Source organism: Malurus melanocephalus, unplaced genomic scaffold (genome assembly GCF_030028575.1).
Source record: "Malurus melanocephalus ecotype Western Australia unplaced genomic scaffold, MMel_1.1 scaffold_16, whole genome shotgun sequence".
Classification (NCBI taxonomy): Eukaryota; Metazoa; Chordata; class Aves; order Passeriformes; family Maluridae; genus Malurus; species Malurus melanocephalus.
The window spans coordinates 3624985-3645885 of record NW_026623248.1 but is presented as its reverse complement, the minus strand read 5'-3'; the positions used below and the strand labels follow the sequence as shown (position 1 = coordinate 3645885).

Below are 20901 nucleotides of genomic sequence, written 5' to 3'. Positions count from 1 at the left end.
TCTTTCTGTCACAGCCATTACATTTAACTCAGTTTTACTTACATGAAACTTGAAGAGTTAACTCAGCTAAGTACCTCAAAAACCTGGAAAATCAAACTGATTGTTACGAGTAGGAGGGAAAAGAAAGTATTAAGGTGCCAACCTTATCCCCAGTCCTTGATGTGGCAGGAAAGCCCTTTGGTGAGAAGCACCTAAGTAATTCCAGCTGGTGATACACACACTGCAGAGAAAGATGAGGGGAAATATTCCTGCCAATCTGACTTTGGGGATACCCGTTTCCCAGCCAGAAATCTAGTCCTTGTATGATGCAATCTGCAAGGAAAAAAAGAGATGAGTATCTATCTGTTGCACCTGAAGGTACAGGTCAGCTSTGTCAAATACTGCACATCCTAAAGCAGCCTGTCTCAGAGAAAGGTGAAAATATTTAAAGATAAAATTACACAATACACAGAATGAAATTCTTCCTGATCTGTAGATGACCAACAAAACCTCTGAATCCTCATATTTCATAACAATCCCTCSTCTAGAGCAGAGATGTAGATCTTAGCTTTATAAAATACATAACAATTCAAAACATACAGAACATCTCGAGGCATGTAAGAAGAAACAGAATGTTTTCCTGAGATGTTAGTTTAGACTCCATTTTGCATAGAGATRTAGGAGTTAAGAGTTAATTCCTTTGTTTATGATTTTACCAGTTTGTTTTAAATCAAAATATGGTGTGATAATAAATCAAATTCCTTTAAGAAATTGAAAGTTCATGTATTGACAATGTGTTAAAAACAAAAATAAAAATCATAAGCAAAACAATTAGAAATCTGTCAGTAACATTTGCCAAAACCAGTCTCTCAAAAAACTAGTCATGCCTAGAAAAATTCTGGGGTGCTCRGAGTAGACTCTACTTTTCCATTTAACCTCAAATCTGCCATTCTGTTGCTTTCCTCAGGATGGACTACAGGTCAGTAGTAGCCTTGGTCACCTCTTTAAAAAAAAACCAGAAATGTCACGATTCACAACTTTTTGGAAATGTCTCATTTTTTTCAAGGTGTGATGAATTTTACCAGCTGTGATTCAAAGGGCTCGTCTACTRCAGACAAAAGGCTATTTATCATTTGGACTTGGTGATTAAAAATTCTTTCATTTGAACAGGTACATTCCTGTTACCTGTTTTGTTAAGATTATCAATTTCCAACATCATACTTCTTATAAACTRTGTCACTGTGATCAATGGAATAAGCCTCTTTTGGTTAATTACATAGGTTAAATATTAAACACTCTCATTGGTTTTGCTTATACGGATTTCACTCCTTGGTGTAAAACCCCTTGTCACTTGCTCTTGTACTTCATAATTTGCACTCTAAAATATTACAAACACCATCTTTTAATATCCGTGTTGCACTGCAGCTTCCACACCTTTTTTTAAGGGATGTCATGTAAGATAACATCTCATTCAGCAGGTTTGCTAGTGTGGTGGCTTTTTTCACATCTGCTGAACTGTGACTTCTTGGACCACTTTCAAAGCTTCCCAGCTTTAACACATCCTACATTACATCTGTGCTCCCAACCATGTCAAAATTTATTTGCTGGAATGATTCCAAATCTGCAACTCTCTGATCAAGGTGATACCCTGTTATACAAGAAATATGCAAGCAGAGTACAATCAGTGACACCTGGAACACTGATCATTTTTTGCACTTTGAAATTGGTTTCATGATAAAGAAGTCATAAAGGTTTGCTTTTCAAGAATGCCTCTGCTGATCCAAAGCCAAATGTGTGGGTGTTTTTCATCTCACTGTAGTTGATCTAACTTGTAAAAGACTTKACTTCCTTTCTATAGCTCCTCTCAATTACATAAACATTTCTGTGAGCAAGTCAGTAAGAGTTTATGACAGATTTAGAGCTGCTTGGTGATAATTTATGAGTACTTTATGTTGGCCTGATTACTGAAATGTTTGTTATATGGCTTCATTTGTTTAGTGTAACAACAATCTGTTGGGAGAAAAAAACAACTCTGAAAGGGAAGGATAGCTTAAAGTATCAAGTTTTCAAACTCTATTCAGTCCTTAAGGAATGCCAGAATTATCTGAACATCCTATTAATCCAATTTAGACATCCAAACTTTGATAACTTTGCTTTTGTGAGGAAGAATGTAAGACATCTTGTATTTGCTGCTAACTGCTCAAAGTAGTCACTTTGAATACTGATGAAATTCTCATTTTCCAGATAGGTTCCTGCTTAAAAAATTATTGGCAGATACACAGCACAATCCTAAAATAACTTCTAACCCATCATAGAACTCCAATAAAGAGCAAACTAAGTAAAGCAAAATGGAGGGACAAGATACATGAGCTGGAAGCACTGTGGTTTTATTTCTAAAAAGGAGATGTAATTTGTATGTTAAATAAAAATAAATACAGGAAGGATTACCATTTTCAGAGAACATGATATTAATTTCCTAAATTCTTACTTTAGCAAAAAAACAGCTTTATGATGCATAACACAYAAATGTAACAGCTTGTTAAAGATCACTTTTTTTTTTTGCTATTACACACTGAAGAAACCAGAGAGATCCAGAATGCTGAGAAAATGTTTTGTTCCACAGAGCCACTTTGTGATAAAAAAAGAAAAAGAAAGAATAGTGAAGTATGACTTTGCTGTAGCAAATCTTCCCCTAACTAGAATGCTGAACCCCTCATTTGAGGGGAGGTTGACAATAGCAATTAAGGAGTAAATTTGATATCTAATAAGCARTACAGGAGCTTGAGAAACTGTGATGTGTAACAAGCTCACAGCTAGGAGAAGCTTAGGAGGAAAAAGATCATAACTCAGGGAATAAACTTTTCTTTCAATATCCCCCAAAAGTTTAATCCTTTGAACAAAGATGAAAAGGAGATAAAACAGTCTCTGGGAAAAGGAGATAAACCAGTTAAATTGGTAGACTTATAATTTACCAAATTTAAATKATCAAGATATGCTATGAAGAAAATTCCAGGTCATATGAAGTTCAGCTGAATTGTACCTATCTCTGGCAAGTATTCATGGATACGATCTCAGTGAAAAACAAACAATTCTTTCACAAATTCACCTTGGCCCCTCAACCGTTCCACTGAATGAATGGGTACCCATAAGATCTTCTTCAAACCCAGTGCCCCAGACTATAAACAACCAGTTGCTGAGTCAAAACAACAATTTAATAGCTGAATCCTTGGTACTGTAGAAAAAACTTCAAAGGAAGACTTTTCTGCAGTATAATTTTTGAGGTGAAAGAACTACAACTCTTTGGCATTGAGAAATTAAGAGTGCAACATTTCAAGACAKTAAAACATCTCTTTAAATATTTTGAAAACTCAGACATTCAGGTCATCTTTTTTCATGCTACTGTTAAACATATAGTCAAATATAGGTAAATTTTAGGCAACATTTCTTCTGTTCAAACCCTTTGTTCCTCCTCCTATTTCTTAGTTCTGAAATACAAGTCACACACATTAGTAAGACCACACATTTTCTCCAATATCTCAACTGAAAATATAAAATTGTATTGCTACAATTGCTATCCTGTACTGAATGTTAATAAACTGCACAGCACCTTTTAGGAAATCATGCAAATACACAGAAAAAGTTAGGAGCTACCAGCTTCTGTAAGTATATCTTAYATTACTGTTTAGCTGCTGAGTGTTCAGCCATCAACACTTTGATGGTTGATTATTGGCTTCAGGTTGGATTCTTTAGAATAAAATGTTTGATCTGTATTTAGAGACAGATTTCCACTGGCTTATGCCTATGTCTGTTCGTTCATCTCTTGTCTGCTAAGAAAAAAAAAAAAAAAAAACAAACCAGACAAACAAAAAACCCCCCATGTACACCATAGGCAAAAAAAAACTGTTAAAAAGACAAAACTCTAAGAACTTCCAAGTCTCACATTAAAAATACGGCATTCGTCTCATGTATTATTTCAGGGCTATTAAACCAAAATTATATTTTTCAGTCTTTCCTTAATCTTTTTTTCCCTATACTTCTGCCAAGAGGCTTATAAACAACAGCCAATATTCATCATAGTATTAAATTAAAGGATGAATTTAAGTGGTTAGAACTGGAAAGCACCAAAAGAAATACCCTTGTCATTGTCTCTGGGACAGGAAAACTTGCTCTCAGAACAGGTCAAGACTAAGATTTCTTAGCAGTGGAGTAAGAGTTTGACCCAGCAGACTAAAAAGTTTTAGCATGCATAAATCCAAATACTGACTCTAACGAGGAAGAGGAATATGAGCAGTTATTACTGTCTCTGGAGTACATTGCAGGCAAATAATAAGATTTTTACAACTAAAAGAAAATACTGCTATCATGTGCTAAAAGGTCCTATAGAAAAGTGCTACAGAAATTATATTTTCTATACAATTACAGAGAAGAAGTAAAAGAGTCTAATGCTTTGGAAAAGTAACATAAAAGGTATTATAAATATCAAGCATACTTTGTGTGCATTTATGCATTAGAAATAACATGTTTTACCTAAGAAGAATCATGTTTACCTTTAAAGAGTTTGAATGGGTGCTTTATTGTGTCATTTTGAGTCATTTTAAACACCAAGATTTTCAAAATTCATCCAAGTTCATATGTTATTAAGGAAACTGATCAAAGCTAAAAATAAATCAGACACACAAATAAATTGAAAGAAGCTAATACAGTAAGAAATTAAAAATACCGCATAAACACATGGAATCTAATTGTGGCAGCCTAAGCAGTACTCAGAGGATGCCTCTTGAGTACAGAACAAGAATCCTCTCTAGCCTGAAGGACATGAATCTAACCATTCTCAGAGCACTTCTCCTATGTACAACATATGGTTTGTTAAATGGAAACAAGCACAGGAAGCTAATTTGTTCTGTAAACAGTCAGGCCCCAAGAGAGAAACTGCCTATTGAAACACTTAAAAAATACTTTAGCTTTCTCATCCTCCTGAACAAACACACACAGGAGCTTAAATAGCTCTAGTCCAATTATCACACAGTTGTGCAGTATCACWCAAGTGTAACTGTAGGAGATGATATAGGAAGTGATGAAGCTGCCAGTGACACATGCAAACTGAAAATCTTACTCCTTTATATTCTTCTAGGATAGACCCTAACAGTCTCAGCCAAGGCCTCTATTATATCTAGTTGCCAGGTTTGTCATAAAAATCTCTCTTAGAAGAAAGGAGTGCAGTAAGCTAATCTGGAAGAAAAGCCTCTTAAAACCCAAAAAAAGCCAACATCTGTGCTTTAAACTCACTGGTCCCCACCTCCCCAAAAAAAAACTCACACCAGCATAGACATGAATGGCAGCACACCAGACAACAGCTTTGGAAGTGCTGAAAAACACAATGAATCTACTGTCAATCTGCTGCAGAGTTCCAGCCACAAACAAGGCTCATCTCAGTTTAATATTTTACTGCACATTGGCAGAGGCAGTGACTGTACCCCATTCCGAGCTTGAAAGAACAAAGTGAAATTAAGCACAGAAAAAGCAAAAAAAATACCATACTGGAAGTGTTCAGAATACCTGGCATCCTTCCAGGTCCCCAAACAGTAAAGGCCTTCTGCTTTTCTTGGAATCATGACAGAAATAAGGTGTCCCAAGTCCTCAGAGCTCTTGAGCATCGTCATCACCATCTATGAACCAAAATAAATTTGTGCCACCATAGTAGACACAAGGAGGAGGAAAGCACAAGGTGGACAAGTACACCTGAGGGCTCAGGTGTCCAATYGGATGAAACACAGCCCCAAGGCTGATTTTTCCACTCCTTGGCACTGCCATGGAGTCAGCACTTGCTGTGCGGGGAAAGGGCAACCAAACAGTTCAGTAAGGGGCTGTGTTCTACTAGCACTTGCAATGACRTACCTTATTTCTCTGCAATCTGCTGTTATTCTGGGTTTACTGGCTTCTTGAAGATGAGGCCAGGCTGCCTTCCTGCAATGTGCTGTTCCAGGAGGGCAGAAGAAACCACACGAGTCTCAGTCTGTCAGCCTCGCTTTCCCCTGAAACCTGCAAGGGCATCAGCTTCTGCAAAACACCTCAGGACAGCAGCGATAAGGACACACACTGTGCTGTTGCTAGATATAACCTGAGGAACTGGGCCCCACACAGAGACTTCACGGAACTTAAAAATTGTAAAAAAACCCTCAAAACACCAATTTGCACAGAATTCTGTAATAGGGAACTTAACTGCCTAATTTTCAAAAAAAGAAAAATAATTTTGGGGTGGGGGATATTCCTCTACTGGCAGCAGGTTATCAGTTCCTGCTCTACCCCCACATTCCAGCACGACAAGAGATCTACATGGCAAAACCTCAGGCACTAAGTGCATGTTCTATTTCAAACAACTGTGCAAGATAAGAGAGGGGGAAGGAGAACACTGCAGTTGGAGGAATTATACCCTTTAAGGCAATACAAAGCATCCTCTTGAGCACCTGTATCAACACATGGGTACGATTCCCAAGGAAAGAGAAAAAAAGAGCTCTGTAAAGGAGCTGTAACTGACAAAGTGAAAAGACTCAAAACTTCTACAGAAACTGATAGGCACAGTTAATAGGAAATATACCTTAAAATTTACACTAAAGCATCTTATAATTTCAGTCAAAGAACTAGATAAAATTGGCAATGCTCATTAGTTCAATCAGAATGTAGACTGATTTATTTTATCTGACATTAAAACCAATAATGGAAGCACTAATGTTCAAACCACATAAAAATTGCTGTTAGCCAAATTCTCTTTTGTTTCCTTTACAACACTTGTACAAGTGTACAACACATGTAAACAGCCAAATCTGATCAATCAAACAGCATGACTTATTTTTTATTACAGTACACTGTCTTCTTAAATATTTTAAATTGCGGAAGTTGCTTTCCTGACTCCTATTTTAAAATTTTTCACTTTAGTTTTTTCATACTTTCCCTGCAAATCAGATCTATTCTTTGGCTCTTCAGACATTTTTACCACTACTCCTCTTCTTCCACCTCAGTTTCAAATACTCACAGCCAACTCCATACTTTTATATATGTGAATGCAACCATCCCAACATTGCCTGTGCAGAACAGCTTCCTCAGTTCCAGCAACAAGCACAGTGCTGCTGTGCTGTCATTCTTCCAGAACATCCAAGAATGTAGTATTTATCTCACATTTCAAGTTTCTGTGCTATTTTATTTGTACTCTTTTCAAAATTGCAATTGTCTATGAACTCTGCTCATGTATCATTTGCTTTCTGCACTGAACTGTGATCAGGTTTTTTTCTGATCATCAGAATTTCACAAGTGTTCTAACAGCAGAGAACTTTCTGCCCTGGTTCCTCATGGGAAACATTTATCCTGTACCTTTTAATCTAACAGAGTCCTGAGCAATCAGGACACCTCTGGGATGGAGGGATACTGGCTAAGAGAAGCTTCCTGCTCCTTGGATCTTCAGCTGCTCAGAGGGCGAACTGATGGGCTCTCTACAAACTGGGCAGTAGAAGCAACTCTGTCCTGAACACTGCAGGACCTGTTCCAACACTTTGGTTTCCCTCTGTTTCCTTATTCCTCCACACCATATTTAACATTGTTGCTTACCTGTCCAAGCACCTTTGATGCAGTTTGTAAAGCAGCATTATGATTAGAGCAAAAATAAAACCACAATAAAAGATGCAACACTCCCCCCTCCATCCCATATATAAAAAAACTCACTCAAAATTCAAATTCATTTATGACTTTGGCCAGTGTTGCCTGGATCATCTTTATTAAGAATACAAAACACCATGTTCTTTTCTATTGAATTTCTTCTCTTTACATTTCTGCCAGCAGTACTCTGATTATACTGACCCGTATTCAACAGCACCTTAGAAAGAGTAGAATTTCAAGCTGAAAAAGTGGAAAAACTGGTGATTGTCAAAAACAGTAGTAAGAAAAACGGTAAGAAGTAAGAAGAAGGGAAATAGTAAGAATGCCTATTAAATTTTATGAAATGCACACAAAAAAATAATAAAAGTAAAAATTTCATTATTTAGTACCAGTTGAGATACTTGCTACTGTACTTTTTACAATCAAGTAGTTAGACAGTGTTCTACTGCCAGCTACAAAAATATGAAAATCATATTAATGCTTGTGCCATTGCTCATAGCAGTTGAAAGGCAATTGAATAGAAAAAGGCTCACTAGGTACCAAAAAAAAATTGCTTAAATAATTACCCAATTATTCACAGAACATTTGTCAAGTACAATTAGTACAAAACACTGATATTTCTACCCTATATTCAATCTGTAAATAGACTGTAAAAATTTAAAATGAAAAAACTTTAAAAAAACAGAAAATCACATATTACCAGGCAAGAGATCAGCTGGGCATAGAATCCCATGTAAACAAAGCTGACAACAGTAAAGTGTCTCCATATTATAAACTRAAGGTTAATTCCAAAAGAAAAAAGCCATAAAATTCACACCTTACAATTTTCAATACATGACTTTAAAGCCATATCCATTCTCATTTTAGCTGGTTAGCTGTACTCATCCTTTGACTGGAAATGTGGCACAGTCTCTTCCACTTCAATTGCAATACTGAATTTCAGATTTTGCCTTGAGAAAAGAAGACTCAGCATGTTCCCCTTAATAGGAGCAGCTCGTATATGCTCCAGTGCATTTATCTCCACAGGTTTCAAGCATGAAGGTTCTTACTGCAAGTGGGAGGCACTGCTACTGTAAACTGAACATCTACTGGATTTGGTTTGAACATCAAGCACCAACACCTCTGGTTTCATTTTTCAATGAAGAATGCCCCTGTTTCTTTCTGTTCCCTACTAAAAGAAAACCCTAGCATTGCATTAAAAAAATTATTTTTGCATCTTACACAGTTGTGTTCATGGCTAGAGAGCATTTAGCCATCAGCCTTAGCATAAAATAAAACTTCAAATTATAATACTCTTATTTTTTCACTGCTATTAATATTAATTTCAACTATTTTGAATAAATCTTAATATAATTTCCTTACAAAATTTGAGGCAACAGGGTTAAGATGCAAATCAAGGTTTAAGGATTATAATAATTCTTATTAAAAAACAAGATTAAATGCAAGTTCATTTGAAAAAACATGCATAGAAGTACATAAATATACATGAAAACATCATGAATATAACAATTAAATATAATTCACAGCTTAATGACTATCAGACAAATACTTAGCAGAATTTTCTTTCCAGCTTAAAAAATTAAGTATCTTTGCCCACTCATCAGAACTTCTGTAATACATAAAGAATACCAAGATTATCAACAGTCACATATATTTTGAAATTAGGGGACACATGTATTGACTTGAGGTTTGTTCCATTTGTGTAGAAGGTTTGCAAGGATTCTCCGGTAGTTACATTCCACCACTATAAAAAATAATAACAACACACTTTCAGTTAGGTGAAGGAAATTCAGAATCAAATCTATTAGCAGGCTTAGCATGGCAAGCCCAGTTGACTGCTTTCACCAAAGAGGTAGAATTAAAAATAAAAGTACAAACCATCTTAAGTAGAATAAATTTAGGACTGATTACTAAAGGTATAAGACTTTCAGATGAAAAGAAACTTCAAAAATACTGAAGCTGTTTAATTTCAAGAAAAATGCAAAAATAATAAACTCAGGTACTGCCCCTTACCCCATCATTAAATGCAATCAATAGACAAACTGCAATACGTCCAAACTTCTAAAAATTATGTATTTTCATGTAACCAAACGAATTCAAGAAACACACTGCCAGATAACTGAAACTAGCTGAATTAAAAAACTTAGCTAGACACACAAGAGGATTGATCATGTGCATATTTGAAACCATTTGAAGTTTTTTTAGTAGGACTGCCTTCTTTCTCAGCCAGATTACAATTATTTTTTTAGAATATGCAGTAAACACCAATAACAAAGAAACCAAGAAACCTTCAACCATCAGTTTACTGTAATCCAAAATTTCACATTTCTCAGAGAAACTGTAAACCAATGCAAAACTGGACCAAACACAATCCAGCACAAAGCTGTTATTCCATTTTGCCAGTAAGAAGTCTACCCTCTATTCCTAGAGCATTTGAGTGCAGCAGCAAAATATCACAACAGATTATCTTCAGCTTTGATCATATAGAAAAGCAGATGGCATTACTACTTTTTAGCTTACTCATCTCATGAAATATGTAACATTATAGTTGTGTGCATAATACAGATTTGCAACTACACAGCTACAACACTCTGATTAAAAACACTGTTCCTAAAGTCTGTTATTTGACGGAGACCCCCTCAAAAAAAAAAAAAAAAAAAACCACTAACTGAACCAAAAATGGATCTTAACGAGCTTTTGAACCTCTGTTCTGAATAAATGAGCAGGTGCTGAGCCAGTGGGTACCACTCACACAGCAAGTTCAACACTACACAGGTTAATACACCTCCTCTGTCACTAAGAGGACTCATTTGTTTAAAGATATCCTCCACGTAACTCTACAGTCCTACTCAGTCCAGCCTTTAGGGGTCCAGACTCCTGAAATGGACTTTCCCTGACTAATATCTCCCAACAAAATGCCTCTGTGTATGTCTGTTTTCATGCACATTGAATACATTTATCTGCAGATCCTGAAATACTGATTTCCTCCAAATATTACTTATAAAACATCTTTCAAGGCAGAAAATCATCATTTGCATTTTTTTTATGAATTCTTGCATATTACAGAATTTAAACCTCAGTATTAAAAAAGCCTGATATAGTGCATTTTTCTACTAATTATAAAGAACACAATTGCTGTCAAAATTGAGTCAACATCAAGGCAGATAAAAATGACTGGAATGTTTAAAAGAATGTTAAAGAAGCATATTGCAAATGAAAATCTGAAGCTAATAAAAATGGAATGCATGGAGTTTGAAAACAAACCTGAATGCTTAAAAGACTTTTTCAGGGAACTTGGAGGTATGAGAAGAAGTGAAAAGTGTTAGACTTTTTTAGACTGTCACAAAAATGAAGAATCTTCTGTTAAATAAAATTTTCCAGGTTTGTTTATTTAATTAGGCTTAATTGTCAGAGTATTGCCATTTAATTAGGTATGATAGGATATTTTATTATTTCAAGGCTCACCTTAAGATAGCCTCCAGAGGACACAAGCATTTTACTGTCAGGAGAAAAGGAGAGGTCTGTTACCCAACCCCCATGCGTTGGTTCTCCTTCATCTACAGTAACTGGGGAGCAGAAGTGAAGCAATGCACCTGTTGAAATGTCCCAAATCTAAAAGAGAGGAAAGATTATGTACAGAAGGAAACTTAACAGGCAAAAAAAAAGCCTCAAACAAGGAAACCTGCAATGTATTTTTCTGTATTAGAGAAAAAACAACCCCCTGTAAATAAATATTCTTCTTGAACTGACAAAATAATTTTTAAAAAAATTCTCATTTTAAAAGTTTATCTTATATAGAGAATGTAATCACACATTCAATTCACAGTAGAATTACTACGAAATCATATGCATCAGCTCCTTAGCATTCATGGAAATAAATCCATCAACATGATTACAAACTACTGCCTCATGTGGAAAACCACTATTTTCACCCTGATATTCACCACAATGCTAAGGAATTAGACATGCAGAACACAACCATAAGACTCTTCTGTCTGTGAACTGATAATCAAGGAATTCTAAAATAAACTTCAAGATTAGAGCCTTACCCTTATTTCTCCTTTGTCATCTCCAGTGGCCAATAGTTTGTTATTAGGAGAGAAAGTACAGCACCGCACACAGGCTTCATGGTCTGTCAGTTCATGAAGAACAGATGAACTTTCAAAGCTCCATATCTAAATGGTAAATATTACAGAGGAGTGGAAAAGACAAGTTCAAAAGCAATTATGACTACTTTCTAAAAGGCATTAGCATTAAAATGTACATCAGACTTTTTATACATATGAATATTTATATGTGCATTTACGTAAATGTATTATACTGTAGAGTCTGGTTTTCTTTTTATTACCTGAATCATACAAGAATGCACTTGCTACAAATTACTGAACTGACTGTGAGTATATATCTTCCTTGGAATGTACTTCTTATTGAAACCTATTTGTTTACAAGAAAGTTTAAAGCTGTTCATACAAATAGGATTCATCAATCAATTGAAAATTATATTTTAAAAATCGAATGAAATGCTTCAGGAATATAATGAGACGGTCCCAGTCCACTACTTTGTGCACCTTGCTTCCGAACCTATGAACAGAAATTCCACTGGAAGTTTCAGAAATTTTTCTTAACTTTCAAAATTAAGAATGTCAGGCTATCGATGTATCAATACAAAGAAACAAACAAAATGTTCTGCGCAAAGCTGCGCATTAAACATGCATTTCATTTGTACAGAAGCCACTAGGCTTAAATTATATCCAAATCAATTGCAAATGACTGCAACAGCTTTAGAAACATGTTGATGGATATAGGAAATTTAAAACTGGAAATACAACAGAATAAATTGAATAATCACTAGTTACCTCAAAATGAAAAATATAGATTACTTTTCAGGACAAATAAGGCATCATTTTTATCTCTGTACAGAAGGTAACCAACCTTTGCGGTTTTGTCAGCAGAAGTAGATGAAAATTTACTACCATCAGGTGAAACAGCACAGGAAAGAACAGCACCTCCATGACATGCAAAATCTTTTTCTGGGTTTCCAGTAGTGATATTCCAAACCTACCAGATATATAGAAAACACAGGGTACTTTTTTGACACATTAAAAAGGTTAAAACACTTGCAYCTTACACAACAATATATGAGGGATAAAACTCAACTAGTTAGTTCTAATGTGGCCAACATTTTGTTATACTCACTGGCATAATCAAAATACAACAGTGTAGAACTCAAAAGTAGAAAATCCAAAATTTTGTCTTAAAAGTCAACTTACACTTTACAATTGACTCAATAAAATGTGTGTCCACACAAAGTATAGGAAATATCAAATGTTACAAGAGACAGTCAAATGTATTTCATGTGATTTGTCAATTGACAATTTTTTACTCACCTTAACGGTTCCATCGAATGACCAAGAGAGAAGTTTTGAATTTTCCAGAAGTCTAAAATCCTTGATTGCTTCCTTGTGCCCTCGTAGAAACACACATTCACTCAATTGCCAATTCCATACCTAATCATAAAAATTAAATACTATTTAAAAAAAAAATGAAACAGCAAACATAAGAAGCATGAACTAACTTTGAATTTTAAGTCACAGGACTAATAACAAGTTATAATGGTGGTGGTTAAATAACTAAATATTTTAGTAATAATATATTAGTAATAATAATTAAAATATTAGATACTGAATAGATCTATAATAGAGATGCTGAAGATTGAGGATCCCATAGTATTTAACAATCAACCTATGACAGAGTTCCCTCTAATACACATATAATCTTATTTTCAAAGTGACTTTGATACTTGAAATTAACTGGTAATTTAAAAGGAAAAAATAAACCAATAACTTTCAGGCATCTCAGTAGTTTGGGGTTTTAATCTTTGATTTTTACTACATACAGACTTATTTCATCTGGCAGAACCCATATTTTGAATACTTAAATTAAATTGCTTTTGTAATTTTAAAGGGTACTTTTAATGAGCTGCCATTTTGCTTTGCCTTTCTATAACATGATACTTCTATTTTTATTTCAACCATTCACTGAAAAACAAGCAAGTGAATTTTTTTTATCCACAGAAGCCATTAAGCATCCATTTATTTTAAACACCAATGACTGAACCGTTTTCAAAGGAACAGGTTTGCCAGAAAGGAGGTGTCAATCCTGGAGGTTTCACCGAGGCGCTGCCCACCAGAGGGAGCTGAGGGCCAGCACAAGAACCTCCCAGAGCAGAGCCAGGRGGATCCCAAGGCTGAGCAGCAGCACCCAGGAGCGCTTTGGAGGTTTTATTTCTGTGGTGTGTGCTGAAGGCCCCTGAGCAGCTGGAGCACTCTGGTTTAGGATGCTGTCAGAACTGAAGCAAGCCCACTGACAGACCTACCACACAGCATCCCAAACCCTCACTTCAGAACTCCTGAGTCACCTTGTTTGACAATTAATGCTCCTTTTACTCTCTCAAAGTAGGTGGTGCCCATCATGCACATCAGGAAGAACAGAAAATCTTTAATATTCATTATCACATAAGGCATAAAAAAAGCTGCACTTTCTACAGTCCCTTGTCCCTGGATGGAACAACACAGAATACAGTAGTCAATTACTGAGGTTACATTATCTGTAGTATATAAAGGTCTATATTTTAAGTAAGCTACAACATTATCCTTTTAAATATTGCCCCCACCTGGATAACTGAATTATGAGCACTTGAGATGAGAGTCTGGCAATCAGGTGTAAATCGACAGTCCTGCACAGGGGTCCTGTAGGCCTCCTGGGACTTCAGAACTTTCCCATCTGACAACTGTAGTAYCTTTACAATGAAGAATGCAATAATTGAGGTTATTTGACACACTTGAGGAAAACGAGAACATGCAAATTATTTTTTTTWAAAACCCATGAGATTGTAAATACATGATTTTAGGTCACTAGATTGGAACAGCCAAAAATTCCTATTAGCTCAGTCTGGATAAAATGAAATTCAGAGCCAGATTACTAGCATTACCTTTAAGTTGTTTTGATTTAGACATCACTAATAAATGCAAATTGAATTACTATGTTGAAGAATATTACTGAACAAAGTCATGCAAATGACATTTATTTTTGAAAAAAAGCATAAAGAAGCATGTTTTCCTACTACTGTTAAAGTCAAATTTGGGATTTAATACCTTTATTGTTCCACTCTCCTGTCCAAGAGCTGCAAATTTAAGATCTTCACTTAAGCAACAGCAGGAAATGGGGGACTCTTGGGCCGTTGTCTGCATAATAACATTGTCTGTATTTCCATTGATAAGCTGTAAGATAGGAAGTTAATTAAGTTATTACAATATTTTAAGATTTAAATTTTAAATTTAAACTTTACAATATAGAGCTGAGAATGCAAAGGGAACAATCTTTAAATTATAAGAATGAGTTACTTTCATAGATCATTTGGTTTGAAGGTCAGTGTAACTATCTCCATAGAATGGTCTCTGAACAGGACAAGTTTGCAAAAGAAAACTCATCTCAGTATTAGAAGGCTTTTTAAAGTTYGGCTGATTACAGGAAACAGTAAATCAAAATGCTACCCCCAAATTTCAAAAACCATTTAGAGCAATCCTCATGCTCAAATTACCTTGCCAGACAGATTAAACAGGCCATGTCAAACAGAACATAAAATATTTAGGTGCACCTTGTAAGCATGACTTTAAACCTATTAGCACACACATACCAAGTCTCAATTCAGTATCACCCCCAAATCAATTYCACAAGGGGGAAAAATTCTTTAGAATACAATAATTTACAACTGAGCTTATAACCAAGTTTAACTTTAAAAAGCTACCAGTGTGAAGTGTTTAGAAATGAACATTTTGGACATCAAAGGGTAAGGACTCCAGCACTGAGAGACTATAAATTACAGAAGGTAAAGCATCATGGTTCCAAAAAAAACTTTGAGAGATGAGATAGCAGAGGTACACTATTAAATCACAGTAGACGTGCAATTTGTCTTTTCAATTTGTCTTCCTGCACAAGGGTGAAAAATCTCCTCTTTGTACAATGGAGTCTTCTCTCATGACTGCATGTCTAACAGGGGGTCCAAGTGTTGTATTTGGGGCAATCTAAGCACTATCTTTCTCTAGGAAATGGTTCAAATAAAATTACAACAGAAATACAGRAATCATGAACGCATATATCAGTTCTACTAATTCAAATCAGACTGCACCACTACACAGCAGTTGCTACACATGTTATTATTCAGAAAACAGCAATATTATTCAGCAAACATCCTAAACTGCTCCTGAACAGAAACAGGTGTAACTCCATGGGCTGTGTTTTCTTGCAGCTCTTYACTGAAGCATATGAAATCTATTAATTTATTTGATATATTAGAGAATTATTATTTTTAAAAGGGTGACATGGACACATCTGCTATCACAGAATAGAAAAATATACTTTGGATGTAAGTGTACTTAGCACGTGGTTTGGCAGGGTCTACACTAATGAGTGCAGCCACTRTTTTCTTTAGCACAAATGGGCTCATCCTCTCCCTGCTCCAATTTGAGATGAGCAGTTACACACAGCTCTGAAGTGTCACATAATTTCCTGTGCTACACCTGATCTAGGTGCTGCACATGTTGCACATTGCTGTGCACATCTGAGCCACTTGGAGGGCCCACACACCCCCACTATGAAGGSATAAGAGTTCTGTTCCTCTGCATTCAGATTCAGTTTCAACATCAGGGTACAAATTTCCCCTCAAAACCCATTTTTTTCACTCACTAAACTAGGCACAGTTTCTACATATAAAAATGTTATTATACATTGAGTCTTCTGCTACAGATTTAGCTCTTGAAAGCCAAGAACAAGCAGTTCTTTCAGTGATTCCACAGTTTCTTACCAAGATTTGCAGGTAAATTCAAACATACTAAAATATCAAGAAGTACATCTTACTTGTAAATGCTTCTGATTGTAGATGGCTAAAATCATCACTTGACCATTGTGAAATACAACATCTAGTTCACTTTTCAGCACAGCATCAGAAGACTTGCACACTTTATTAGTTTCCCATATCTGTTGAAAACACAGTATTTCTTCAKCTTTATTAAAGAACAAGATGTAAAACTTGCTGAGTGACAGCACCTTTAAACCAAAGCCTTATCAATTTGCAAGTAACAYTGATTCCTTAAAAACAATGAAAATTATGCTTCTGCTGTTTTTGATACTAGAGAAAGTTGTGCAATTACTATAGTGATTACAGCAGATAAAATAGAGCTATTTTTCCAGGGTGACTATGAGACTCTGCCATGTTTAGAATCATAACTGTAACATCCAAAGTTTTCTAATCCAAAGAGCAGCATTAAAATCCAATTACAAAAAATATGAAGTACAGATTTGTATACTACAATTGCTCTCAAATTTCAAGAACGTGTGTGTTAACTTGGAAGAAAAGGAAAAGCTACCTTGGTAAGATATAGTTCTACTTTCACAGRTTTTATGAGACATTACAATTACAGAAATCTATCCTAAATATTAACATGCAAATATATCTAACCATGAAACATACCAAGTTTGCTAGAATCCTCAAAAAGCTTCAAAATTCCCAATTCAGAGAAAATGTAAAGCAAAGCAAAAAGCTATAATTACTCTTGAAGTGCCACCAGACATAAAGAAATCATATAGACAGAGAAAATTTAGATAAACAGTAAAAAAAGCAAAAAAAAGAGCACATTTTACTGGATATGTATGTAATTTTATAACAAATATTGAAATTTATACTGCCTATAAACTTGCATATAAAACATATAAGTATATTTTTATACACTTAATATGATACCGATTTTTACAATAAACCATTCCTTAAATGAACAACTTAATAATACATGTCTAAATTCAGATATTTCAAAAAAGAAAAKTTATCTTACTCGTACTGTCTGGTCATCAGATGAAGTCAGAAATAAAGATCCATCTGGTGAAAATGCCACACAGTGAACCCAGCTCATGTGTCCTCTGCAATATGCCACTTTTGATAAAGACTTAATATTCCATAACTACAATAAAAATATGGAAGAAAAACTCAAATGGATTTAGATTGCATTTACTGAAAAAACAGTGCAAATACACTTCATTACCATGCCTTATAGTATTTTCTGAATTCTTATTCTGAAATCAGATGTAAGAAGACCTGTGCCTGCCGATCACATTTCAGTGGTCAGGGAAATTGAATCATCAGCCTCTTTGCTATAATTTTAAAAGATACAGGGGAAAAAAAATCACAGTATAAAAAAATACATACATTCACCATATAAAGTGCAAAACCAAAAGACCCCAAACAAAAAAACACCAAACCAGCCCCAAACTTGATATTTGTCCAGACCCACTCTAGCCATGCTAGTCTCACAGTTATTCTAGATGTTTCTTTCCTTCTKATGTACCAGCACACAGAAGGAGAGAGGATTTGGGTTGGTTTGAGTTAAGCAATATTCCTGAGAGTGACAAGAGTAACTTTAGATAAACTTAGTAGACTAACTTTATATAAATGTGGGTTCCATTGTCCAAAATGAACATATAACATTAAAACATTATTTCCTAGCTGATACTTTAAATTTAAGAAGCAAATGTAAATTTAAAAGAATGGTGCACATCAAAAGTCTGCTAAAATAGCTACATTAGTTTTATCTCTACATACAATAAACCATTAGGACAAATGTAACATTTCAAATTACAAGCAGTCTTTGGTGSTATAATGCAGACAATCACTTACCTCCACAGAACAGTGAGACAAAGCAACTGCTACTAAGTCATCACCAGGACAGAAGTCGCAGTATTGGATTGTACTGTGATGGCTGACAATGACTTGTGCCAACAAACCACAAGTTTCGGTATCAAAAAGCTGTGAACACATAATTACAACAGGAACCCTGTTTGAATGACTTCACAACTGATAAAGAGTTTCTATGCTCAGCAGTGTACATCCTTGAATTTACAAGGTGTTTCTCTCAGTCACAAGTTTGYTGATCACATATTCTTATTTACACACTCTGGAAATCAGGCACCTTCTGTCTGAAACATCTTAAAGTCCTGGATTTTTTTTCTGTAATTTTAATTTCTACCTATATTGTAAAATACTATCTCCAAAAAATTACTAAAGTGAGGTACTTACCAAAAGCTTATTTTTGGCTACCACCAAAATCATGTCACCATTCCTGGACCAAGAGCAACATTTTACTAAAACCTCCACATCATCTGGTTGCTCATCTGCATTTYTGAAGAAATCTTTTATCTCAATATTTTTCAGCTCATTTCCTGAGCATGCTGCCCAAAGCTGCAATAAACAGGAAATAGAAACAATCTCTTTTCACTGATACAGGTACAAAAGACAACAGGAGAGAGGTCCCAATTACTTCTTAAGAAAAAAGGGCAGGGAAAAAAATACAAGAAAAGCCCCTTGTTACTTTCCCCAGTCAACCAATAGCATTAGAATATTCACAAAGCCAAACAATTTATATTAAAAAAAAAGGAGAAAAACAAACTAAGAAATAAAAACAAACCACGAAGAGGATTATGCTGTAGTAGACCCCTCTGCTTGGGATTTTCCCTCCTATCATTCCAGACACAATRCTGCCTCAATTTCTAATTAACAAAATAATAAAATCAAAAATAACACCTACCCTGCAACTCTATGAACAATCCACTCACCATAAGAAATCTAGTATACATCTAGCTCTGTACCTTAATTTCATTGAGACAACTGCTAAAAATCTACAGAATATTTCTGTCCCCTTAACTGCATTTTTCCTTATGAAAACAGCTACAGCAATTCTTCTTTCCTGATTTAGCAGCTACACAGAAACATAACAGTRTTTAAAGAATTGCAATTCTGAAATAGCATAATTCTGTTGCAACTAAAGGCAATAAAAATAATACGTAAATTCTCAGAAAAACACAATTTTCTCATTTCTCTTCTGGTGTACACAAGAAAATGGCACATATAAACTGCTTTTAATTTTTATGTCTCCTGATGATTCATTTTCAGAGATGACAAAACTTTCAACTAACCTAAAAACTTACTACTATTTCAGTTTAAACATTTTTTACTCCGCACACAAGTATTCTTAACAAAGTGCATTAGGGGAAAAAATATTCAAAATGAGGTTAGTTAGAATTTAATGGCAATTACATGCAATCAACTTTTTTTCTCCTAGTACTGGACAAGCCATTTCAAAATCTTGGGACCAATCATCAACCATTTCAGGATTTAATTCTGATATGATTTAAAGCTGATCATACAGACATGAATTTTTTTTTATATATATATTTTGCATTTGATACAAAAAACCCAATCCATAATGAAAACAAAGAGCTGATTTAAAAATACACTGTACCTTTACTGTTCCATCTGTCGAGCAGCTAGCAACATAGTCATCATTTGGCGAAAATCTGCAGTGATTGACAGAATTTTCATGACCTATCATCGTRTTTCTACAGTATTTTTCATTCAAATCCCAAATCTGTAAAAGAAACAAACATATAAATATCATCATATTCATGAATTATTCAAAGAGAGAGATTGTTCATGCTCTTCTCAAAATCATGCTGGCAACCAAAACATCAATTTCATTTTTTCAGTGTTGTACCCACTTGCTCATGGAATGGGTGCTATGTCCTGGGCTACCCTACAATTTACCTCCAGTTGGTAAGATGCATGAAAACTATTAATATCAGAATTACATTAATCCAGTTAAAACTTTCTGTACAGGGCAGACAACGTCCTTGACCAGTAAAAAGTCACTGAAAGTTTCTTCAGACTAAGAAAAAGGCTTTGTCTTGCCTCATTCCTTCTCAGCTTTGAAAAACAGAGTAATATAGCTTACACATATTAGTTAAAATGAAATCTCTCAAGGTAGTCTTGAACAGTCCGAATATCACCCTTGTCATAGCCATACTAACAGAGTTAAAAGAAAATTTCACATGGTTTTTTGGTTATGGCACCTCCTCTCCATCCCTCTCAAGACTGATTTCCAAGCCTATAGTCCACACTTCCCTTCTCCTATTTACAACAAAAAAAATGCAACTGAGCATGAGAATGAGTGCTCAAAACAAGAAAAGTCACTTGAACAGTGTTCTCTAAAACAAAATCAGGCCCTCTTGATTACTGTGCATACTCCAATTCTGTAATTCATTATTCATGAAATTGTCAAACACAGCCTAAAACCTTACMCACATTGTGGCTTAGAATGCTGGCCGAAAGCCAGGCACCCACAACACCTGCGCACTCGCTCTCCCCCACCACCACTGGGCAGAGAAGAGCAA

General features: G+C 35.1%; 1 protein-coding gene across 3 annotated transcripts in view; it reads right to left on the bottom strand.

The window, feature by feature from the left end:
• Positions 1–7721: 7721 nt before the first annotated feature.
• APAF1 (apoptotic peptidase activating factor 1) overlaps positions 7722–20901 on the bottom strand; it is a 32050-nt gene continuing 18870 nt past the window's right edge. For 2 of the 3 annotated variants that reach the window (XM_057385890.1, XM_057385882.1), the window contains exons 16-27: positions 19974–20099; positions 18752–18913; positions 18353–18481; positions 17514–17639; positions 16543–16662; positions 14781–14906; positions 14300–14425; positions 13014–13133; positions 12559–12684; positions 11676–11801; positions 11092–11238; positions 7722–9370 (exon numbers count right to left, since the gene is read on the bottom strand). In XM_057385890.1, the coding sequence (XP_057241873.1) occupies positions 9227–9370; positions 11092–11238; positions 11676–11801; positions 12559–12684; positions 13014–13133; positions 14300–14425; positions 14781–14906; positions 16543–16662; positions 17514–17639; positions 18353–18481; positions 18752–18913; positions 19974–20099 (1578 nt within the window). In that variant the 3' untranslated portion in view covers positions 7722–9226. The remainder of the gene's footprint in view (positions 9371–11091; positions 11239–11675; positions 11802–12558; positions 12685–13013; positions 13134–14299; positions 14426–14780; positions 14907–16542; positions 16663–17513; positions 17640–18352; positions 18482–18751; positions 18914–19973; positions 20100–20901) is intronic. The other variant, XM_057385898.1, reaches the window with a different exon arrangement.